At 38.6% G+C, this 25110-nt stretch overlaps 1 protein-coding gene across 4 annotated transcripts in view; it reads left to right on the top strand.

Annotated features, from left to right (window-relative positions):
* NFIB (nuclear factor I B) overlaps positions 1 to 25110 on the top strand; it is a 163399-nt gene that overhangs the window by 116293 nt on the left and 21996 nt on the right. For 2 of the 4 annotated variants that reach the window (XM_026052725.1, XM_026052727.1), the window contains exons 7-9: positions 11800 to 11931; positions 13997 to 14181; positions 24430 to 24595. In XM_026052725.1, the coding sequence (XP_025908510.1) occupies positions 11800 to 11931; positions 13997 to 14181; positions 24430 to 24595 (483 nt within the window). The remainder of the gene's footprint in view (positions 1 to 11799; positions 11932 to 13996; positions 14182 to 24429; positions 24596 to 25110) is intronic. The other 2 variants (XM_026052726.1, XM_026052728.1) reach the window with 2 other exon arrangements.

The following is a 25110-nucleotide window of genomic DNA, read 5'->3' as shown; positions in this document are numbered from 1 at the left end:
AAAAAAAAAACTCTTTCATCTTCTTCCTGTCATAAATCTTTCAAGAAACTAACCATGCTCCAAAAGTCCCTAAGTAGGTACAAAGTTTTCCATCAGGCAGGATGGTGCATTACTTAGTAAATAGAGACCTACTATAACATTTAGAAATTCAATTTCTGTGCCTGCTGTAAGATCTTTTTCAAGTTATTTATTCTCTGTTGTACTTCAGTTTTTCCACTTGAATGTCTTTTTAATTTCAGTAGTGTCTGGATCACGTCCTAGCTATATTTTTACCGACTGGAAATATATATGGATTTAAAAAGTTGCATGCTGTAAATCTTTGTCAGCCTTCCAGGTTGCTGTTACTGAATTCTGTATGCTCTCTGTACCAAACAAAACTGTTTTCCTGCAGTTGAATACTAATACTTTGTGAAATAGATTGAAATAGCTGCACAGTTACGTTTGCTGAGCATCTTTGAAATTCTGAGCAGACTTAGGCTTAAGGCTTAAGTTAAAAAATAGCAAAAAAATAAAAAAAAAATGACAAAAGTAAGAGCGATTGAAAAATTCCACATGGCTAAAACTAGCTGCCCAGGAATGGTTGGTGAACATCTCAATTTATTACCTGGTAAGTAAAGTGGATACATTTTCCTTAAATTTAATCTGAAAGGATTATCTGAAGAATAGAGCCAGTATATGCACCTATGGCTTCGCTCCTAAAAACCGTTTTGAAAAAATGAATTCTTTGACACAATCCCAGACAAGCCTGGCAGTTGTCCTTGAGACCTCCTTTATTGTCGAAGTGTTACAGCACTGGGTATACTGTAAATAAATAAAACAGGCATTATCAACAATGCTTGCTGTTGCGATAAAGGTGGAGAGATTCATGTGGATTTCTGTAGTAGTCAGGTGTTGGGAAGTGCTGACTGTCAATATACAATGAAGTGAATTTTAATTTTACAGTTGCCTCATCCTGTTCCCTCCCTCACACCTCACCCACCTCTGCCAACAGTCAAGAGTCAAGATGCCAGCATGTCATTAAAACTGAACCCGCGGGACCCCCTTCACCCGTTGACTGGCCGGCAGCTGCTGGACCCTCCACTCCTGCGGCCCCRGCCCCCCTTGCTGGATACCCCTCCTCCGGACACTTGTCCCCTTTTGCTCCCTCCCTGCCCGCCGGACACTCCTTCCCCATCGGGCTCCTTCCCGATGGCTCTGTCCTGGTGGGGACTTCTTCTCGCGGACTCTCGCAGATGGACGTGCTCATTTCCGAAGTGAGGGAGCTAAAAGAGGAAGTAGTTAACGCGGTGCAGGAGCTGAGGACGGTGGCAGAGCACCTGGGCTTCCTGGTGGCCTGCCTTGGGCAGGGGGCAGGGGTGTTTCCACCCCCGGGTGCTCCTTCTGAAGGTTAATGCTTTAGAAAGCCATAGTCTCCATCTAACAGATGAGTTCATCCTCCATACCCTGATGAATATCTGTTAAGTGTTTCTATGCTTTTAACTCTCAAAATACTTGTATGTCAAAGCATGTTTTAAAGTGTTTTATGCCTTTTTAGCAACCTGTTACATCTTTGTATTCTTTTTAGTATTTCCAAATACTCTTTAATCAATGTATACCTACACATACATACATAAACACTTACATATATATATATATATATATACACACACACACACACACACACACACACACACATACACTTACCTTGTGGATCTGTCTGAATTTTTTGTTTTAAAAAGCTTTTTATGGGCACCAAAGTCCAAAGCTGACTCTTGCATGCTTTTCCAAGCATCAATGATCCTAACTATCTTAAAGTAGGAGGTCACCAAGAATAACTTTAAAGTGTATTTCCAAAGAAAAGTCTTAGTTGTAGCTTCTCTCCCCTGGCTTGTTGTAGCTTCTCTTTGAGCTCTGCTGTACATAGTGGCATCATGTTAGCATGAGCATGAGCAAAAAGACCAGTCTGCCAGCCTGCAAATTGGATTCTCCTCTTTCTTTTTGGCTGAGGAATGTGAAGTTGGTAGTGATCAATCAAAGGGCATTATGTCTGTTTTTTTAAAATCAGTATTTCTGCCATGGTAATTAAAATAAATTGAAAATCAGCAGGGAATTGGCTTACTTTGGGTTTCCATAGTGTCAATTTTACAAGTGCTGGCACTTGAAGTTAAATATTACTTTCATAATGAAAAGGGCTTCCTTTCCCTTAGAGCTTTAAAAGTGCTAGGTTTTGAAAAATAGGTGAGGGAGCTTTCAAAATGTCTTTATTTAAAAAGACAGAGAAAGAAAAAAAATCCATGAACTTAAAATGAGTATCTTAAAATGAGCAAAGTTTTTTCTACATCAAGGATGTTTATATCCTCCATTACTGGGTGAGAATAAAGTTAAGTTTATACTCCCTTCCAAAATAAATGAACAGAGATAGTATCAGTTTCCTCAGCAATTGTAAACTGAGGTGGCTAAACAAAAGCAGTGGTTTACAAAGAAATTTGGGGATGCCAGTGACGCAGGGATCTCATGATCTGAACTTTTCTGTGTTTGGAATAGCTTGAGGACCAATTTACAATATATTTATAAGTTTCTAGAAATATTCAGAGTAGCAGCTAATGATGTTTCCACTCTGGGCAGAGTGAGGATCTGACTTTTCTTTCAGCTCATGCACACTGCAGAGTGAGTGAAGAATAACACAACATTTAAAAAAGCAGACAGAAAGAAAGACAATGAGAGATGCAGAAGAAAGTATACAAAAAGATTTGATTTTTTTTTTGCATTCTTCTAAATGGCTGTTATTTGCTTAATAAAGTCATTGTAACAAAACCTTATTATAGGTTCTTTGTCTTTTATTTTGAAAATTACATTGTGATGAGGCCTATTGTTTAATATTTTCTGGGTGTGATTAGTGAGTTGAATGTTCTCAGGGCTAGTGTATGCGTCTCTCCTGTGAATCAATGGAGAGTGTAAGTACAAAATGATATTTTTCATATGAACATGGCAGCATTAGTTTGGTGAAGATCTATATGCTCTGGCAACATCCTGTTTCCTTGAAAATGTCCTTAATGGACACCCTAAATGTCCATTACCTGAAGTTAGTGGTGTAATGTATACGTGAAAACAAGATTTGCCTCAGGAGCTATTATGTCTAATTGTCTTATCCCAGTGTTGTTGAAAAACAAGTTTTGTTGGTATTTTTAAAACKGATTAGATCCTTCAGCTCTCAGAAATCGTAAAAACAATTGTTTTTTTTCCCTGCATTGACCTGTCCTACATGGTTTAGGATATTTTAATTATTCCCCCTCCAAAAAAAAAAAGAAAAAAGAAAGGATATTGAATCATAGATGTCTGCATTGTCTTTTCACCAGTCATGGTACATTTCTAAGATGGACAAAAATGAACCTAGGCCAAACACTGTAACTTTTCTGGGCTTCTCTCCTTTTCATAAGTACTAATAGATGTTCTGTTTCTATGCTATCCACATTAGTAGATCTGAAAAGGTTCTTCATTTCTCTTTTCTCTTTCCTGCAAACCACATCAAACTTGCTCAAAGTCATATTTTTAAGTGTGAGTTAAAGATTTTATCTCAGTTCCCAACTGTTCCCCAGATGGATCTATTATTTAATTAATGTATCACATCTATTAAACCATCCTAGACTATTACAAATATAGACTATAATGGCAATAAAAATTTAAATGCTTCTAAATCAAGAGCTCCCCTTAAATTATTTTATCTCAAATGCCTCTTTAATCCTATCATGTTAGAAATCATGAATATATTTCTGTCTTTTGCAGTTAAGGTTATAATATTGATTTCTTTTACTAGGCCAAGTTCCTTGGGTTTTCAGCATTAATAAGATGCTGCAGTTACACAGTTTTCCTTGGAGTTTGGATGACTTTCTGTAGGATAATTTAATAAATGACTAAAATGTACTCTAACACTGGTATAATGTGTTTGGCTTTTTAATGAGATTTTCTTATAGTCCTCCATAATGCTCTTTTATCACGGATATCTACTGTAACTAAATCTCTTAAGAGTGATTCATCGATGATGAAATGCTCCAATCTATTTCTGAAGTGCAAAGTCAAGTACCTAAAGTAACCTAAAGTAACTGGCTAAGGTTATTTGTGTCACTTCAGAGTACTTTGGACCTCTTGGGTATTTGGAAATGACCGTGGGTATCTATTGTAGCACATTTTCAATAGCAGCAGTAAATATTTTTAGTCTGACACTTTTTACTCACCTCATTTTTTTTTTTCTTCAAGTGGGCATCACTCCTTGCAGTTTCCAACCAATTTCTAGCAGGTAACCAGGCAATGAGCTCTGATCCCGAGCCRTTCCTTGGGGCATCCCTCGCTCAGTGCTGATGCATGAAGTGGTGGCTGCATGAGTTCAGTACAAAGTGTTGGGAAGAAGCTGTCTGATGGGGCAAAGCCATGTCCAGCCACCCTCTGACTTGTTGAGACACTGGTGGGGACACGCTGGATGAGGAAGACTGGCCAGCTTTGTGCTAGCAGGCTTCTGCCTTGGGAAAAATGGTATTTTTCTACTCACAGGTTAGCCTTTGAACAGTCATTCTGCCTAACATATAATCCTAATATGCTTCCCTGCTAGATTTAYTGCTTCCTTCTGATGAAGCAAGTTATTAGTCTTTAGGATAGAAGTTACTGCCCACTCTTCTTACAGGAGAGTTTGGCATAGTTTCAGCCTTTCAGTGTTAGAGGTTAGATGTAAACATAAGGAGGAATAAGCTCCTCAGTGCCTATTGTTAATTACCTACATGTCATATGTGAAAATTACTTCGGGATGTGGGTGTCTTTTGATGTGTCTGTATTCAATATTAGTGTTGTAATTCACTGTCTACATCTTTTCTCTTTTCCTGATTTTTAAATTGAATTTGATTTAACTATTTTTAAAAAAAAAAAAAAAAAAAAAGGAAATGTGTATGGAGGGTTCCAAATACCCTAACCAGGATATAACAGTACACTGGAATTTTACTTTTCAAGTGCTGACAAACATATTTTTAAGATTTCCAGAACTGCATAGAGTTGGTTTACTTTATATTCATAAAAGTTAGGATAACATATAGCATAATGAAAAAAATCAGTTGTTGATCTTGATACAGTTAATTGCACACAAAAATAGAAAATATCCTACTGCTTGTTTATTACCTAGACCTTTCAAGTTTTCCTGTATCCTGGCACATATAGGGGTATGTAGGCACAGCACTTCTACCTTCTGTGTGAACCCTGTCTGAGTTGGACAGAGCAGCAGACTGGCAATGAAAATCAATACTTTTCAAGTTTGCCTGTGGTTAAGGATAAAATAATTACATGTTTTCCTCATCCTAAAGGATTTCTGGCTTTTCAAGTGTTTTGATAGGCTGAAATTTCTTGCATCACTTATTTCTCTTAGATACATATGTATTTTTTGAGTACKGGAAGAAAATAACAAAATTTATTTGAAAATAATTAAGTGAGAATGAAGCAAGATGTAACTCAGTTGTTGTAAAAGATTGATTCTTGTTTTGCCATTATTTGTTTGAATTGCAAGTTGTTGTAGTGTTTAGCTCTCCAGCTTCCACTACTGAAAACAGCATTGAAGAAAGCTGTCTAGTTTCTTGTCTTCGGCCTTTCACCACTGATCACAAAATATGACAGAGCAAAATGTTTTACCTAGTGTGAAATGCAAATTTTTTTATTAGCCTTGGGGAAGGTTGGTGGTAGGAAAACCAGTGTCATGATAGAGTGCATTGCTCAATACTGGAGGTATGCCTGTGAAAATAACAATGGAACTCAGTGTGTTGATCAAGAGTGGGAGATGATCAAATGCTTATCCATTGAAACATAAGATATGCATATATAAAATGTTTACCTGTAGCCAATGAAGAAGCAAAAATGATGTTGATATCAGGTTGTTAGATGTAAAGAGTGCATCTCTGTCTCCAAACTCACTCACGCGTCTCCTTAAATTCAGAGCTTGCAGCTGCTATGCAATGCTATCTATCTTCACCACAGACGTCATGATTTCTCTCAAAAGAGTGGCTCTTCAGAGTGAGAGAGCTGGTCTATGTGTTTCAGAAAGTCACTAAACAGGACMAATCTGGAGTGTTGTATTGATTTTTCCATATATAATGGAAATAAAAGAATCTTTTCAATAAAAGGTGTTAGCAAGGTATCTCTGTGGTCCAAGATAAAATTTATGATGGAGACAACAGGGCTCAGATTAGCTAACAAACAGATGGCCAGGGTACTGACTTCAGACATGGGAGGACCATATGTGAAGCTTGATCTCTGCCTGACGCTGGACAGGGATGTAGGCAGGTGCTTCTCTGTCCCAGGCTTCGAGTATCTCAGACATCAAGCTGTCAGGTGCATCTGACCTTCCCTGCCTTTTATTCACAAAAAAAACAGAAGTCACAGTTTCTTTTGGAGGAAGAGAATAAATTATTTAAAGTGTTTTGGATTCATGCACTCTTGTTTTCCATGTAGCCCCAATACCAAGCTTTTGGGACAGACTATGTCCTTTTTTTAAAATGCATGGGAGGCATCTCTCATTTTAAGTCACTCAGGCACAAATATTCTGTGTCAAGTGTCTTACCAAGGTCCACAGAAGAGAGGGATGCCGAATGCCTTTAATGTTGAAGGAATCAGGCTCATCATCTCCAAAATTTGGTTACTCTGAGCAGATTTATTCTGATTGCTCTGATGTAAAGCAAAACTTACTCTACTGTGTAGAGTAGGCATGAATTATCATCTTCTTACAGTCATGAATTCAAAATCTTAATAGGATTTTACATGTATKTAGCACAAGAGTACCTACTACCCATGTGAAGCAGGGGAAGGTGAGGCCCAGCTGAATGCCATGTCCATAGTATTCCCTGACAGCAGAAATTAACCCAGATATACTGTCCCTGGCAAAAAAAAAAAAATTTCTTTAAAAGTAAGGCATAAATAGGTGTCTCTTACAGTATGCCAGTAATTCTGTGGACCCTGTAGCTTTCCCACTTTCACTCCAGTTGTATAAACAGTAAGTTGAACATGGATTTATCTTGATTTCTCTGGAGGCAATGCTACACTAATGAGTTGTAAATGAATCTTAACAGATTGTTGTCTACAGGAGTGTGCCTTGTAAAGAAAGACTGGTGAAATTAAGCTGTAGAAAAGATATTAATAAGAAGAGATAAAGAATAAATTGGATTAGAACAGATTTGGTATTTGTTTATTCTTTATTTCTTCTTTTTCTGCTACTCGGCATGTGTCATGAGCAAAAAAAAAGAAAAGCAGCCATGTTGCAGCATTGCACAAGAAAGCAGATCAGGGGTCCCAGAGCAGTCAAGTGGACGTTTGAACTTGTCCTGGATCACCACTGGATTCCAGTAAAATCCTTTTGACAGGTGGCTTGCTGCTTGGGGTACTATGCAGTGTTTATCCAGGGAACTGCTTGGATGACAAGCTGCATCACACTGAGGAAGAGGGTCTTTGCTTTGATGAGGAAATTGACAAAACTTATGTCTCATTAGTGTTTCCTAAGGTTCTTTGGAAGTGAGCAACCATTTAATTAAAGGCTGACGTAAACATGTTTCTGCACACTTTCCCTGCAGCATTTTATCACATTAGAATTGATCAAAATTGTTGCCTTGGGCTGTCTTGGGCAGATATGCATCTGGAGCACCATTTGTGCAAGCTGCTCATGAGCAGGCTACATACGCTGAGCTTCACAGCAGCCCTCCTCTGCCTRTGTAGATGGAATTACCTTGTTGGGAGATGAGTTCATCTAACCCTTTTTATTTCCATAAGCACATACATCTTTTTATGTGATGCTTTACAATTTATATCATTTCACCATTTAGCTGCATACAGGCTATATCTCCATGGTAATACCAGCATATAGGAAAGAATGATTTGGAACAGCATTTGGAATTTTAGAAAAACATAATCTGTTTTTCACATTTGGAGAAAATTCTAGGCAGGACAGGACACAGTGTGTTCTGATTAATGTTGACCTTCTGATAACTTTGTCCGGCTGCTTTTGSCTTCTTTCTTCTTTTCGTGTACACTTAGCATTTTTCCAAAAATCTGAAAATAAATCACAGTGGAAGCTGTTTTACTTTCATTCTCAAAGCAATAAGGATTGGAATTTCATTTCTGAAACTCTGACACAGACATAAAAACAAATAGCCTGTTTCTGTGACCTCTGTTTGTCACTCACTATATAGTTATCAGTATATAATTAAGCTATATTTAGCAGGTAGATGGTATCTCACAAAGCAAAAGAAAGCAGATACTTTTTAAAATGACAACAATATGCAATTTCTGTTTTGTTGAAGCTATTGGTGAAATTATATCAAGTCTCTCTGTCACCTTAACTCATGCTGCTTTATTGAAGGCATGAGGTTTTTTTTTAGGAGCAAAATTGAAGACAGTGGAAAACTACCTGACCATTTTTTTTGTGCCTTTTTAAGTTTTTGCTTTTATAACTGGTTATTTTCCAAAGTGTAATTTGTGTGATTTGTTACTAAAGCTGTAAGCCTACTCTCTTGGTCAAGCAGGAGACCACTGCAGTCTTTCTTCATAACCTATACAAACAGTGATTGTTCTGGCACCCCTGTAGGCTGCATCTGTTATTCCACTGTGAATAGGACATGAATGCTCCATTATGATGTCAGTGCATGCACCGGGAGAACAAGGCAGGGAGGTGGCCGTGGAATGACTTCACAATGCGGCATCGGTACATTGTTTTAACAAAGAGGGTGCTGCATTTCAGCTGAGATCCTCTGAATTTGCATACGCTGTATATGACATTGTCCTGAAATTACCTTGTGGTGGTGAGCTGCATAAGGTACATTAAAGTCTCTGGTTTTGCAAGTAATGAGTAAGTTTCTGGCAGTGCCAAATTTTGTATTATTGACTGCCAGTTGGCACTCACCTTGATGAGGAAATGATCTCTCTAGTAGAAGTTCATTGTATTAGCTTTGTGATTTATACTGCTTTTATCCACTGACTGAAGTTACTTTTTTTTTTTTTTTTTTTGGAAATAGGAGAAAGAAATAAGACATAGTCTAAAACAAAATTCAAGGGCTACAATAATCACCAGTCCTCTCTACAGTAAAGTCTTTTCAAATTAGTGGTACCACTGGGGGGCTAATGGATTCTCAGATTACATCACACTTCATATAGCATTCTTCTTTGAGCAATTAAAATATTTTGGTTTTGACAAGCACAACAGTTCTTGCTTGATTAATGAAGTAACAGTCACTAACCAAATTAAATCTCTGTTGCACTCCAAAAATCTGCTCTGCAGACATGTGCACAACTTCAGAGGAGCTAGGCATTTTTTTCTTCCACGAGGTCTTTTACTGGATACTGGCTTTACGCAAGTGAAAGGTCCTTTACCTCCAGCCCCTGGCTTGTTCATTCCTTAGGGAAAATTAGAAGTACTGGCTGCAGTACTTCTAATTAGAAATAAATTTCAACTGTTTGTACACCCTCTCTTTTGTGATACTCTATACGTGATATTACCGATCTTAGTCCCCAAAAGAATTTTATCAAGSTATTTGGTTACTAGTAAGTTCTCTGGTTGCTTTTGCTGGACACGGAGTGATAGTGGAAGGCKGAAATCACAAGCTCGCAGGCATACTTGAGTGCCTTTTGCAGAGGAAGATTGGGCACATAGAGAACCGCAGTGCAAAGCCAGTAGCTGGTTAATTTTGCCCTATGGAGGAGTGAGAAGCTTCCTCCTCTTGGACTAAATTTAAATAAAGAAGCTAAGGCTGTTTCTTGAGTACAAAATAAGAACACAGTGAAATATTTGAAAATCATTCCAGAATTARTGCGTCTTTTATGATGGGATATCTACACAAGACTCAGTTTTAAAAATATAGTTTTATAAATGGTTTCTATAGCATAGCAGAGTAAGTGACTTTTGCTGAAAGTGTAACCGTTTACTAAGGTTGTTTTTGCCCTCYGCTGATAGATACAAATAAATAAAATATCCCTCCATTTTCTCTCACAGCAAGGGTTTATTTACTGAATTTGACTAAGATGGCTAGAGTTACCTCTGCCAGCACTTGATGCCTTGACAACAACGTAAAAAAGTGACAAATTAGTATAATAATAATAGAAATAGATAATAATAATAGAGCATCAGAGAGGCCAAGCGGTCTCTCTGTGAGAGAGGCTCTGTTTTGGGGTGAAAACCCACGCTGCAGCTGCAGCAGGCTCAGAAAGTACCTGGAGTACTGTGTGCAGTTCTGAGCTCCCCAGTRTAAGAGGGAAGTGGAGCTTCTCGAGAGGGTCCAGAGAAGGGCAACCAGGATGATTAAGGGAATGGAACATCTCTCGTATGAAGAGAGGCTGAGTGAGCTGGGCCTGTTTTCTCTGGAGAAGAGACGGCTCAGAGGGGATATGATTAATATGTATAAGTTCAGGAAGGGWGAATGCAGGGAGGAAGGGGACARGCTGTTCTCACTGGTGGCCAGCGACAGGACGAGGGGTAATGGCCACAAGCTGGAGCAYARGAAGTTCCGTCTCCAGGTGAGGAGCAACTTCTTTACTGTGAGGGTGACAGAGCAGTGGAACAGGCTGCCCAGGGAGGTTGTGGAGTCTCCTACTCTGGAGGTCTTCAAAACCCACCTGGATGCCACCCTGTGCCACATGCTGTAGGTGTGCCTGCTTGAGCAGGAAGGTTGGACTAGATGATCTGTAGAGGTCCCTTCCAACCTTAAATATTCTGTGAATCTGTGATTCTGTGAAAGTACTCGGTAAATTTGCTTTTGGAAGGGCACTCCCGTTACTAAGCATGGCCCTAACTACAACTTCCCAAAAGATTTAGTGTCCCCAGGAATAGCACAGCACAGTGCACCACTACGAAAAGTGCCAAAATCACTTAAGGATAAGAGCAGCATGGTCCGTGTAGGAAGGTCAGCTGCAATGTGGCCTCAGTCCAGTGAAGCACTTATGAAATGAGCTGCACTTCAAGCTTGAGCTGGTCCCGTTGATTTGGAATTGAACCATCTACAATGCTGATGTGTGTCCTAAAATAAATAAATGTTATAATTAACTTTGGAGTAACTTAATTCAGTGCAAAGTAGCCTAAAAGTTTTTTAATTAATTTAAGCTTTCAGAAAGAGTAAGATTGCATTATGCAATACTGATAACCCTGTTTGGCAGAAATAATTCATTTGCCACTGCTATCATGTTACCTACATTCAGTGAGCTCTAAGGAGATGTTTTTCTTGATAGAGAAAGTGGAAGGAAGAGGTGGGGAGGTTCTCCTTGAAAAACAGAAAATATGAAAAAGAAGTTTAAGCATCCTTTTTGCTTAGGAAGGTTACATTGTTTCACTGTTCTTTTGTGGAGGATAAGGTTTTGAAATCAGAAAATAATAAAAACCATAAAAAGGCATGTATTTAGAGGCATATGTGTATGGCAGTTACACTACACACCTGACCGTAGGTGTTCCATTAAAAAACACAATAGATTATGCAGCTGTTGAAGGAGCAAATGACTTGGTGATGTTCTGTGGAGTGGAAATGTGTCTGGGGAGGTTCTGAAGGCATGTATTTCTTCACTATTTGGCTTGTCTGGTATGCAAGGAATGTAGTTTCTGTTTTGCAGGACAAAGACCAGTTAGTAGATTATTTTTCATTCTCAAGTTGGAAGGCAATAGTTTAAAATTAGTTTATTGGCCATAGGGGAGTTGGATCACCAAACAATATTTATGTAAGAACAGTAAAAATAAATTTCTTCGGTTTGCAAAACGATGTGTCCTGAGATGTAACCCAGGGGTCTTAAGCTAACGTMTAAGTTAATGTTGCTTCTCTCTTGCAGATATGTCATCTCCTACAATGAAGAAACCTGAAAAGCCTCTGTTTAGTCCTACATCTCCCCAGGATTCTTCACCAAGACTGAGCACTTTTCCCCAGCATCACCACCCAGGAATCCCAGGAGTTGCACACAGTGGTGAGAGATATGGAGGAAGAAATTCCTCCCTTTTGTTTGGCCTCTCCCTCTTTCCTACAGTCTGATGGCATTTGTGTAGGTTTTCTTGGAGACTCGCTACCAAATATTTCACTTCTGAGGCCGTAAGGGAGATAAATAAATTGCAGAGGTTGAGAGATCCCTGCAGAAATGCCCATTAGACATGTCTCAGATAGCTTGACTRTTGCAAGTCACTGAAAGCACTTAGTATAGCCAGTAAAAACAATAAAAGGCTGTAAATTGCACAAAGAAAATGTAAGAGGAAAAACCATCCATGTCTTTACTGCTTCCACTTGCACCGTCTTCTATTGTTGTTATGACWGCATTGTGATTACATGCCATAGAGAAGTCACGATCATGTCGAATGTGTGATACAATGAAATAGATGTCAGTGCTTCTTCTGAATGCTGCCCAAGGAGGCAGAGACCTGATAAATATTTTCCATCATCTATTTCTTGAAATCCATCGTGAAACTCCACTTAAAGTGAGAAGAAGTCACTTCAAATGTGATGGCCTGCAAGTTATCATTAAAGCTTATCAGGAATAACAGGGAAATTCCAKCTGCATGGTCTGTTTAATTTTAGAGGTGACAGTGACCCTGGTTCTTCAGATTACGGTTTGACGCTCAAAAGTCTCTGCTTGGTGGCTCATCATTTCCCCTTGCAAACTGTGTATAAAGTACTTGCAGTACTTGCAGTATTGGGTGCCCAGAGGAGAAMAGCAGATTTCAACATTTCATATCAGAGACAGTGCATGGACAGAAGGGGTAGATTTGTGTTCACCTGTGTTTGTTTTACACAGCTCTCACATGTCAGGGTGACTAATGTTTTGTGATTAAACTGAGCTGGCGCGACTGTCATTTAAGTAAGAYGGTCCGTCAAGTAAGAAGCTTCAATAATTACTTTTTGACCCTACACAGGGCTTTATGTATAGATCTCTATATCTGCTTTAGTGTATATTTTCAGGTGTATTTAAGTGACAGACATAACTTATTCTATATGGGAGCTATTTACTTGCCAGGACATMTGATTTCCATTCAGGACACCCTATTCTGTTAGTGAGTGCTGACTGGAGATTTTCAGGTTTTAACTGCAAAGTACAGTGAATTTAAAACATTTCTTTCTAGGCTATCTTTCACTTGTCCTCAACTCAAAAAACSCAGAAAACTACTTGAAATTAAGCTGAAAATAACTGAAGAAATGGAAAGTGCCTCCCCCACTTCTTTTTGCAGTGTAGCAAGGGTATAATAAAGTGGGTTATTGATGGTGAAGCGATGCTCCTGGTCGCAGCTCGACAGCTCAGCGGTAGAAGAACATTCTGTACATTCCTTTCACTGGGAAAGCATTGCTGCTTGTTTAGGCTTTACATATAGTCTACAGATAGAGAAGTGTGTGTTTGTAGGGGCTGGGAAAAAAAAGAGAATGCAAAGAAAAATATGTATAGGATAGATGCCTTTTTGTTTGCCAAGGATATTTTCTTTGGATGGCGTGGTTTCCCAGGCCCTGAAGTTGAATGTTCATTAGCATTTTGACAAAGGTTAACTAATTATTCATGGCATTATTGCCTAGTAGTTGTTGCCCTCTCCCCACATGAGGCAGGTAGAGTACAATACAGTGAGGGATGACTAGCCATTTCTTAGGACTTAGCGACTTTGTTCTCCTCTGTTGGATTGCTGTGGGTAGAAATGTAGATTTTTCTTTATTTAGTAAAATATTTGGTTAATGAATTTGGGCTCCACAGAGGAAAACTTTGAAAGTCAGTTGTCTTTTATGCTGGATAATCATTATTATGCTTAAGGAAAAATGAAATAATATGATGGCATARCCCACAAAACCAAAACAAAACACAGAGTTTATGAACTGGGAACAGCAGGCCATCTCATTGACTGAGATGATGCGAGAGGAGGATGTAGAAGTTTTTTCTGCAGAGTACCRTGAAGCAGGAGTACAGTGGACTGGCTTATTTCTTTCACTGTATTGCAGAGGTGAAGCATTTTAGATGAAACATGATGCAAAATGACTATGTAATTTTGTTCTGTCTCCTCCAGTCATCTCAACTCGAACTCCTCCTCCACCGTCGCCATTGCCGTTTCCAGCACAAGCTATCCTTCCTCCTGCCCCATCCAGCTACTTTTCTCACCCRACCATCAGATACCCTCCACACCTGAATCCTCAGGATACGCTGAAGAATTACGTACCTTCCTACGACCCGTCCAGCCCACAGACCAGCCAGGTACTGTAAGAGGCTCCAGAGGAGCTCCTGTGAGGAACGTGTGCTTGGGTGTCTCGCTGGCTCTGGGCTTAGAGCAAGCGGGAGATGCAAGGCAAGAGATTCTGCAGGCTTTGCCCTTAAGCGAGGCTGAGTGAAGGGCTCAGGTCAGGCATGTCCACCGTGCACGGTGGGTACCCGGGCAGGAAGGTGCATTCACCGACCCACRGTGCAGGCGAGCACTGGTAGGGTGATGCTTGAGTTCTTCCTCAGACGCTGGGCAATTCTTTGCCCAGGTGCAAAAACACAACTGTGGTGAGTATGGCGTGGACCTACAGCCTTGTTTTTSATTCATTTTGCAAAGAATGTGCAAGAGCAGCTCAGCTCCTGGCTGCTGTGCTGATTCAGGCGTGTTTCTGATAGGGGAAATTAATGTGGTTTTTATTAGAGAAGTAATCTGTAAATGCTCTGTGCAAAACTGCTTTCCATGATAGTATCAGCACATAGCATTAACCTGTGATCGGCACTATAGGATAAGCTGCTAGTTGCGTCTTGGTTGGTCAATACTTGGAGTATTTCCAGTGTCAGTGTAATGCAATCTTTGCTGCTCAGCCTGATGTCTGGTTTGCTGCCTTGTCTGGAGTGCAGCATGTGCTTTAGTGTGTTCTCATGAGGGTTTGGGAATGCAAACTGAGGTGACAGTGCTCAGGTTATCCTGCACCCAGGAGGTGCTTCTCTATGGAAGCCTTACAGAGGGTGATAACACTATTTACAAGAAGCAACCGGCCCTTCAGTGTGCATTTGAGATACAGGAGCAGTAGATGTTGAGACTGCATCATAGTTTCTGTGTTGAAAGACAGATAAAGSCCCTCTGGGCTGCCCAGAAGGTCACTGTGTCCACTGGCCAAAGCTCTGGCTGCATGACTTTCTGCACATTTAAAACTTGCTGTCAGTCCTTACACCCACACCTTTCTTCAAAGGGAATGTGATTTTTGTTGGCTACAATATCAATGCAAATGAAATCCCCCCGCCTCCCCCAAAAAAGTGAAAAGAGAGTATGTCAGCTTTAAACTACAAATTGCTGTCTGTGCATGGATTAAAAATCTTTCAGTTCCATATAGCATTTTTTGCCGAGACTCAGCTGGGAACAGTGCATGCAGGACCTGATTTTAATTTGTGTAAAATTTCCATGAATAACAAAGTCTAATTAAGACATCCATTAAAAGTCCTTAGTGTTAATTCAGTGCAGAAAATCTTGGAGTTCGATTGGATTTTTTTTTTTTAACTGATGTCTTAATTAGGCACTATTAAGGGAAAAAATATGCAAATTAAAATCAGACCCTTAGTGTTATGCATTTCTTTAATTATTCAGTGCTTGTTTTACTTACATTTTGATTTCTTATACATTAAAAGAGCAGATTAGGTGACAGTCTCACTAAATTGTTGAGCATTTTCTTTCGTATCACCACTGAAAAAATATGACATGTACATGAAGTATCTGACTCTTTAAGACAGTTCATAGTATTACTGTTAAGTGTATTAACTCAGCAGAAAGTGTTTCAACCYTTTTCCTGAAAAGAACTTACCTTCTTACTTTTTAATCTGTAGTTGAAAAATTTATCTCTTAAATTTAAAAGATAAGTTTTACTCTACTGATCCTTTCAGAGTAGTCACAAACTAAAAATGTTTCCCATTCTTGTGTTGTGGCACCAGAGGGGAAAAGAGGCCAAACAATCTTCAATATACTACTTTTGTCTCCTACTATACCTTTTCACTAGGATAATGTTTTGCATTTCATTTGATGTTTGATTAAGTTCTTGCAAAGAGAAGACAGGGTTAAACAACACCAAATAAGGGATTCTAGTCATCTGCTCCAGCAGTTCTCTGTGATTTATTATCATTAATCACTATTATTAATGGAATCCTTTTTAAATTTGATTCTTTAATACTCACCTCTGAGGTATGCCCTACATTAAAGGATCCACATGCTCGGTCAAAAAATCTCTCCTTACAGAGTAGTTACAGGATGGCTGTACAAAACAGCAAAATAGCAAGAATTTTTTTTTTTTTCTTAGGAAAGAAAGAGCAGTCTTCTGTGAAGTTTCAGTGACAAAGGAGAATTGTTCTGATACAATAGCATGCTTTGAGCCAAACCAGTTTTTCTTTTCTAAATAAAACATGAATTTTTATTCAAACAAATTTAATTATTATAAAATGCAAAACTGCATCTGTAGGAATACCACATCAAATTTAATTATACTTTCCCACCTCAAAACATATTCATTTGGATTTCAAAAAGAGAACTATGATGATAGTTTTAATTTCAGCTTTAGAAATAGAAAGAATGGATACCCTGACAGCATTTACCTAAAATGAACTGTTCCTCCCCAACATCTTTCAGTAATACACTAATTTAGATTGTTACGACAAGCAACTGAGATGCCTTGTACTCCCCACAGCAATTTTGAGATTAATTACATTACTGCTGCACTGATTATAGTGAGACAGTCATGCTATTCAATGGAATACTTTAAGTAAAATTAGTTTAAAGATATAGAGCTCACATAGGTTTCCACAGGGGAAACAGTGGGCAATTTTCTTGACATAATGTTAAATACTTCAAATTACGTGTGATGAACAGTCAGGAAGTTCAAACAGGCCCTTTGGCAGCAATGAAAAATGATGCAACAATGGATGATCCTAAACAAAAGAGAGCCCCGGTTTTCAGTTTCATGTGTATCTGTTTTTTATCCCCTGTTCAGCCTGGAGAATAAATAAGCAAATATATTGAACAGAAATGAATCTTATTAGCAATAGAACTCTTCTTGTCTCCATATAGTTGTCTGAGATTTCCAGGACTGCCCGACCTGGAAATAGCCAGTTCTGCTGAATCCTTTTTATTTTATTTATTCTGACTCTTTTCTTCGTAGTTTAGTGCACATGTTCTTGGAGGATATTGTGTGTATGAACATGTGTGTGTATTATGGTGGGGTGCTAGTCCCTTCATAGTTAAATTGGTACTGGGTACTCATTTTAAGTTTCATCAAAAACTAATCAACTGGTATGTGTGTAATGTATTTATCTGTTTGTACAGCAGCTTGAGGTTTCCCAAAGCTGTCTCAAATTTTGAAAACCCATTTCCTTTTTAAAAGAYTCCAGATGGATGTTCCAGTTTTGTCTATGTCTTGGAAAATTTGGCCTTGTGTGTGTATGCACATATGTGTGCACACACAAATCATCCTGAATACACGGCATTAAAATCAGACTTTGAAGGATCCCAGAAAAGTCATTAAGAACAGAAAAAAAAAGAAAAAAAMTGTACAGCTGAAGGAAAATCCCAAAGTTCCAAAATTAATGCCCCATTGAGCTAAAGGGAATCATTTCCCAGATGAGATGTGATAAAACATAGAAGGAGGGTAAACAAGTTGATGAAGAAAATGATGGTAAAGCAAAAAGTTAAGCTGGATCCTATGAAAAGGACAGCCTAGCGTGTTTGAAATTTTTTTGCAGACCTTTTCTGGTAAGTGCTGAAGGGATCATGCTGTGTGAACAGAGTCTTGGAAGCCCTTTGGGTTGTATTTTGAAGGACACATTACCTTGCCCTTAAATCAACTTCCTGATACTATTGATAAATCTGATGGATGCACGTCATCTGAGTGGCATGGTAAAAGGGCTTCTGGTTTTGGGAAATACCTGTTCCTCATCCATTAAGTGACTTATCCTTGTAGACTGTATATGGCAGTCTAGCTGAACTGCTTCCCACTGAAAGTGCCCAAGGGCACTAAAATCTTCTTTGCTGAGACACGGACTACTTTGCAGCAGTATTTTAGTGGCTTTAGCTTCACCTGAAAGCAAAAATTTCTGAATGATTGGGTTATAATTCTTTCATTCACTGAAAGATAGGCACTCTGTAAAGGAATTCCAAGCAGATGCTTTGACATTCTCCAGTATCACTACTGCAGTCATTCAGCAAGGAGGGAATAGAGGAAGGCTCCATTTGGGCTTGTCACAGGTCTTTCATTTGTTCCAAGGAGAATTCTAGTAGAATAGACCAACACAAGTAATACATGTGTGTGCAGTGTCTTTGCTATTGTTGACACTTAAGGGTTTCGAACTCCTTGGCCAATGTTTTCCTTCAAGTCCAAAACATAATGAACTAAGGTAATAAATGTTTTTAGTTATAACTGGGAGGCAGAGAGAGCACCCTGGCTAAATTAAATACCCTGTTTTAAGTCTCTGAGCTGCATGAACGCCGTATAACCTGAAGATATCTTTCGAACATTTGTCTGCAAAGAGACTTCCTTTCCTTTGCTTCTGTCCTGTGCACTTGTCCTGTTATTAATACATTCTAATAATTCTAAATAATTCTAAAGAAAAGCTGGGTGTCAACAACTTTAGATTTTGCACGGATGAAATTGTGGTTGAGGACAGAGGACTTTTCGCTACTGCCTTGTGATATCTATGGCTGATACCACCACTATCATTTGCTGAACCAATGGTGCTTTTTCGGGTGCTTTTTCAAATAAGCAAGACTGGAATGTTATAGATCTTGATTTTTATTTCTCTCTCTGTCTCAAAAAAAAAAAAAAAAAAGACAGAATTGATGTTGTCAGCCAGGAACTGAAAGGAATATGGGGTTTTTTTGTTGTTTTCTTTTTTCCAAAGCTAATTCCTCCAAGCAGGCAGGTAGCTGCATGTCACACCACCTGAAACTCTTGTGTGGGATCTCCCAGTGAGGTCTGTAAGATGTGTTGAGACAATCAGTTACTACAGTTGCAAGGCACAGACTCTAGTGAAATTCATCCCTAGTGAAATTCACCCCTTGGAGACCTGCTTGTGGGATCTATAAAAGGCAAAACATATTCTTGTTGGTTAGCATAGTGTCCAACAGCAGAAAAAGGATTTGCATAATTTTGCTTCTTATTAAAAGAACAAGTATTGAGCCCATGTGCTCTCGTGAAGAACTGCCCTGTGGTATTCTAGAATTGCCTCTGCTAGGGCTCTGAGAATATCAGAGTATCAAAGATAATCTTTTTTGCATTACACAGATGAACTCCAAAGTTGAGGATATGTTGATGGCGACACATGGCGATGACACTGCCTCCTGTGGAGGGCCCATGGGTGGGTGCAGGAGGCATTACATCAGTGTGTCCTATACAAAACCTCTGGTGTTATGCAAGGTCTGGTGTTGCACAAAAAAAAAAAAAAAAAAAAAAAAAAAAAAAAAAAAAAAAAAAAGTGAGGTATAAAAATGGAAGGGATGCATCTTCCTGGTTCTTATTGTACATTTTCTGAAACAATCATCATGCATTGTGTGTATTCCAAAGTAGAATGACATGGACTCGCTGACAGCATTTGGCAGTTAGGAAATCCATAATGCTGCCTTTATAAAAGGTCTTTTTTGTACTGTAAGTAGGGGAGAACAGATGTGGAAAATTGAATCTTCTAAAACTTTATCAACAAAATAATTTAGTCAGGCATTTTGAAGTGGTACCCATCACTCTAGGATCTGGGCTTTGCTATTATAAGGGCCAAAAGAACTGAATGTGTTTCCRAACACAGTGAATCCAGTGTGACAAGATTGATTGCAGTTTACCAGTTGTGGTAGGTCAACAATCTCGGGAAAYGCAGAGTTTCTATGGGAAAGTTTGGTTTCAATGCAGGTATACTGTTCTTCAAGTGTAACGACTAGCTAGAGTAGCATAAATTTGTGTGAAAGTCCTAAAACCTCTTTCCGAAATGCCTGATAGAGTCTCTTATGTTCATCTACCAAGGACTTGTACAAGAGTAAGATAATTTCTAGCATTTGTTGATTTTTTTTTGAAGATCATTTGCATCCGATATTCAAAATATAGCGTTGATTTTTGAGAAACAGTGCTGTATGAACAGAAACAGAAAATGTATCAACGTCATTTAAAAAATCAATAATACATGTGAATGTTTGTAATATATATTTCAAGCTTCCATTAGATTTGGATGTATCATCTGTAGGTGTTGGCTCTTTGATGTGACATCTAGAAGATGTTTTTTTAGTTTCTAGAAAAAGAGTACATGACCAAAAAAAAAAAAAAAAGCTATCCATGAACATAACCAAAGGCCTTAGGTGTAAATATAGTGATATCTGGGAAAATCTGTGAATAGAGGTCTGAGAGGACCTGATCATAATTACGTTGTTGATTATAAATCTCTTAGTAAACACTGGTGGTGAAGACAGGAACAGTGAATTCCATATTCATACCTGTTACAGTTTTGTGTTCAGACTTCAGGTGTAAGGGTTAACTGAAAGTCTCTGTGATACAGGCAATCAGGTATTAGCTTTCTGCCTAACCTGAGTTTAGTGACACTAGAGCTGTGACAGTGAATGCAATGCATCTGCAGCTTGGGCACATGAGCAGTTTAATCCGTGGACACTCAAGCTACTGTGTTTTTTGAAAGCTGGGGTATATAATGCAGCCCTTAAAATCAAATTAGTCTCTAATGCAAAAAAAAAAAAAAAAAGTATGCCCACATAAATTAAGGCTAAATTTGCCAGACTTGCATTGTGTTTGTGTCCTTTCTTCTCCGATTGTCAAATGCACAGCTTGTTTATCTAACACAGCTGCCTCCATGCAATTTGCTTGGGGTTTGTGCCTCAGGCATCATCCTTCTGTTTGTGAATCCATCGCACAGACATATTGATGCCCCAGCTGATGATTGCAGTTGATTTTTAACCTGTAATGCGTTAGTTTCTCTTTGGGGAATACCAGAACTAGAACATGTTTTTAAAAGGACAAAATGAATTTGTATCAAATGATATGTTTTAAATATTTGAATCTGTAATATAAATAATTGCTTTCCAAACAGCTACAGCATTTCCATGTTAAAATGCCTCATAAACCAGTCGTTTTAAAGAACTGGAAATGTTAAAATGAGAACAAATCACAGAAGCTATTTGTAGCAGACAGTTTTTAAGAGCATTCAGAATCTGGAATTTTACAGAACTGTTTCTGCATGTTGGAAACTTGAAGTGGGGCAAGGGACTTAAGACAAGCTTGGGAGGCAATGTTCTTGATCTTATGCTGATTTCTTGAGGTGCCAGGGAGATTAGCATCAGCATGGATTAGATAATTGGTTCATTTTGAAGTTCCAGTGCAATCACATATCAACTACCACACTGTAAAATCTGAACTTAAAAAAAAAAATTTTAGTTTTATGCTTGCAAAGATAACCCTTCAAGTGTGAACTTGACATAAATCAATGCACAGATGACAATGTGAGTCTGAAAACCRGCCTAAACAATAACTTTGATATAATGAAAGGATAGATTTATTTTGGAATATTTTATGATTTTAGGCTGCAAGCTAGGGAAAACCCTGAAATTTTAAGAAAGTTTATTGTATGCATTTCCCATGGCAAGGTATGTGAGAGGGAGGGCGTTCGTTCATGTCTGAAAAACTACTGGGACTACTGAAGGACAATGATGTTGGCATAAATTTCACCCTGGTTTTGGATGAAGTGGGGGGACGTACTGCACCACTGTTAGGTATTATACAGGAAAAAGTATAACTTGTCTGTAAGTGCACTGTGGCTTATATGCGARTGCTGTCCTATGTCATGTAATTCAGCAAGGAAAGGGTTCACTGTTTTGGACCATATGCACGAGGATTAATCTGGAGTCCATGTGAGCTGTTGCATTCTTATTGACCAGATCGCTAGGGAACAGTAAAAGGTGATACATTGCTGTAAATAGTGCTGGACTCCAGCTGTGTCCATTTAATTAATTTGAGTCTGGCTTTGGAGACAGAGCTGCTTTTGGAAGCTGATGACACTGACCATTTTAATCCATAAATTCCTTGGAATCTTCTTTCTTAGTTTCTAATAAAAGTTAATCATCATAGTAAGGGAATCTCGGTTGTTTTTTTGTGCTACTTTAACTCACCACATAAACTAAGGTAGCAAAATTTGGGTGTTTTAGGGGTGGAAATGTGTCTTTAGGCCTTCCTCTGTTTCCGACAGTTTTCCCCACAAATGCTCCAAACTGTGTCATGCCTCCTTTACATGTTACAGAGCCTGTTTTGTTACAACAGCTCTGTACTGGAAACCAGCAGAGAGTGAAGGAGATTATTTGCCTTCAAGATTGGCATATCTTGGATTCTTTGCATGGAGAATCTGTTTTAGGTGACACTTTGAGATTTTCTGAATCTAATTTGGTTATGATTTTCCTTTTGTTCTCAGGCAAGTGGAGCCACATTTCTGGTAGCAAAGACACCCAGTTTTAGAGGCTGGCAGGGTTTTAAAGGCAGGCTGTAAAATAAAATCACTGCTAAAATAGATTTTAGAGAAAATAGGGTTATTGGCATGCATTTTGTATATGACTGTTTGCTATAATACAAAGGTTTCATTTGTATTCTTGAGGAAAGAATTATGTAAGTTGTGAGTGATCTCCCACTTATGAGCAATGTTACTGTGAAAGCAGATGCTGAGTAAACCTTTATGCCACATCATTCTCTGTAAATTGCCTTGTATATATTCTGCTATGTGGTAGTTTCATCTCAAGTATATATAGTAAGAGAGACCTAGCTAGCTGCTAAGTTTCATCCAGTGAAAAAAAATTTTTTTGTAGTGTACCAGTGATTTGGGCAAATTTAAAATGTGCATGTATTGTCATTCCTTTTCAGTGCTGCTTTCTTATTTTGAAACTGCTTTGGCAGCTGACTCTGTCTCCCCAGTTACTATTCTCCTCTCCTTTCTGTTTATGTAGCTATGAATATGAACAAACAGTGGGAAATAGCACCTGACAGATTTGGATATCAGTTCCTATATTTGCAAAACCTTGCAAAATGAGATGTTGGGATTACATGGCACTTCCCTCTCCCACTCCCACTCAGAATACATATAGTAAAATTTAAAGAATTGTATTTTCATTTAGAGGAGTAGTTTTGTGGCCCTTTGTCATTAAAATATACTTTTGCTGTTAATTTTCTTCATAGGACCTAAGATGAAGGCTCTCAGAGTCTCCCTTGGGGGCTTTTGCAAAGTCTAATAGATCATACTGCCAGGAAGTTTTCCTGCTATTCATTTTAAATTTCCTCCTTCTTTATTTCATTCCATTACCCCTGGTTTATACTTCCTGTACTTTCCAAATAATTCCTTCCTCTTGTGTGTGTTTATAGTCTGCACATATTTGCAGTAATCATCTCAGCCCACAGTTATTATTTCATTACCATACCCATGCTTACCTCTTTTAACCTTTCTTTACATCAGTTGAATCAAGGCCTTTATTAGTCTGCTTCTTTTCAGTGAGTTATCTCAAGTTTGACAATATCCTTCTGATAATAAGATTGCCAGTAATTTTTATGTTGTATAGTTGTGTTTTAAAATGCTTGTGATTCACAGAGCAGACGATCAGCTTCAAACAAAAATTATCTGCCACTTCTGAAATAACTGTTTACTAGCTGCTATTTTTTGCTTCATATTATTTACTGTTGGAGTATTTACAGTAATACAAAATATCAATGATTATACATTGAATAAATGTATGTGTTTACCAGTGCATATTGCCAAGTTCCTATGTGCAGGAGGTAGAATATTGCCCCATGACTTGCACCATTATGTCTTATGCAGATTGCTTTTTCTACATACAGTAAGTATAGTTAGGAAATGAGGCGATTAGGCTTATTATACTCTTGACTTACAGAGTTCCTATTATTAAATATCTCTGCAAAGGATGCTTTAGGATGKGTGGCTTTTGGCCAGATGTTACAGTATCCATTATAGTGCACCATATTCTAACCCTATTCCCACTCTAAACATGCAAATTATTAGTAAGCCTTCCAGGAGGTGAAATCCCTGTGGTCAGCTGTGGTCAAGTCTTGGTTATACTCCCAGCCAGAGTGGTACGGAATGTGAAAGCAGAGTTTTGCATCACTCTTTTGCAGTTGTGCTTGATACGTTAGGGCCTTTGCCTGGTCAGCTGAAGGTCACTGTGGTGGGATCTAYTGTATTTCCCAGCCACTGTGAGAACAGCAGCTATAGCTGGAAGCAATCTGAAGGATTCTGCACCCAGAAGGAAGTAAAGCTTATCCAAATGTACTGCGAGTTAAGCACGTAGTGCTTACCTGTGAGTGGAAGCATCTGCTGCAAATGCCACGCAGGGGTTTGTGAGGATGGTGTTTTACAGCATATAGGTGCGATGGTGTTGGGCATTCTGGAAAAACCTTGAGATAGGTGGGTAGGTTCCTTAAACACAATGTGTATATTTCACCAAGGAATTCTTTTGGTTTTGTTTTGTAGCCTAACAGCAGTGGTCAAGTAGTAGGGAAAGTGCCTGGCCATTTTACTCCAGTTTTGGCACCCTCTCCCCATCACAGTGCGGTGCGACCTGTGACCCTGACCATGACAGATACTAAACCCATCACTACATCCACTGAAGGTGAGGCATCTTCACCTACAGCAACCAGTAAGTATTTCTCTAGGAAACAAAAAATGTCCATCGAAGATTCAATATGAYTTCAACTGAGGCCAGAAAAAGGCGCCTTTTCCTACTATTTGACCAAGTGGATGCTCATCATTTCACATGGAGAGCAGACATGTGATTTGGTGGCAAAGCTTTTCCTCCTGAAATTTAAACCAATATATCATGTTACATGAACTGATGTTTGTGACATGACAACCAAAATGAAATGGAAAAGCCTGCTTATTTGACCACTATCCAAGAAAAAAAAAAAAAAACAGATTGTTCATCTAAGGTGGACATTGTTAAGACATTGAGAAGCACACCCAGACAGCAAGGTTTTTTTACAATGACCCACACTTGGAATTCCATAACGTTTGTATAAGCTGCTCCTCAATGAGCTTTCCTACAGAAATCAAGCCTTGTTACAACACTTACTGGATCCGAGCTATGACATTTGCATGCTTCATATAGGTTGTGTCATTCCTAGCAAAAATAAATGGCGGRGCAAAAGAAACTTT

Source organism: Nothoprocta perdicaria, unplaced genomic scaffold, assembly GCF_003342845.1.
Source record: "Nothoprocta perdicaria isolate Ctin4 unplaced genomic scaffold, notPer1 scaffold_90, whole genome shotgun sequence".
Lineage (NCBI taxonomy): Eukaryota > Metazoa > Chordata > Aves > Tinamiformes > Tinamidae > Nothoprocta > Nothoprocta perdicaria.
The sequence above is the reverse complement of the archived record's forward strand: the minus strand, read 5'-3'. Positions and strand labels throughout refer to the sequence as shown.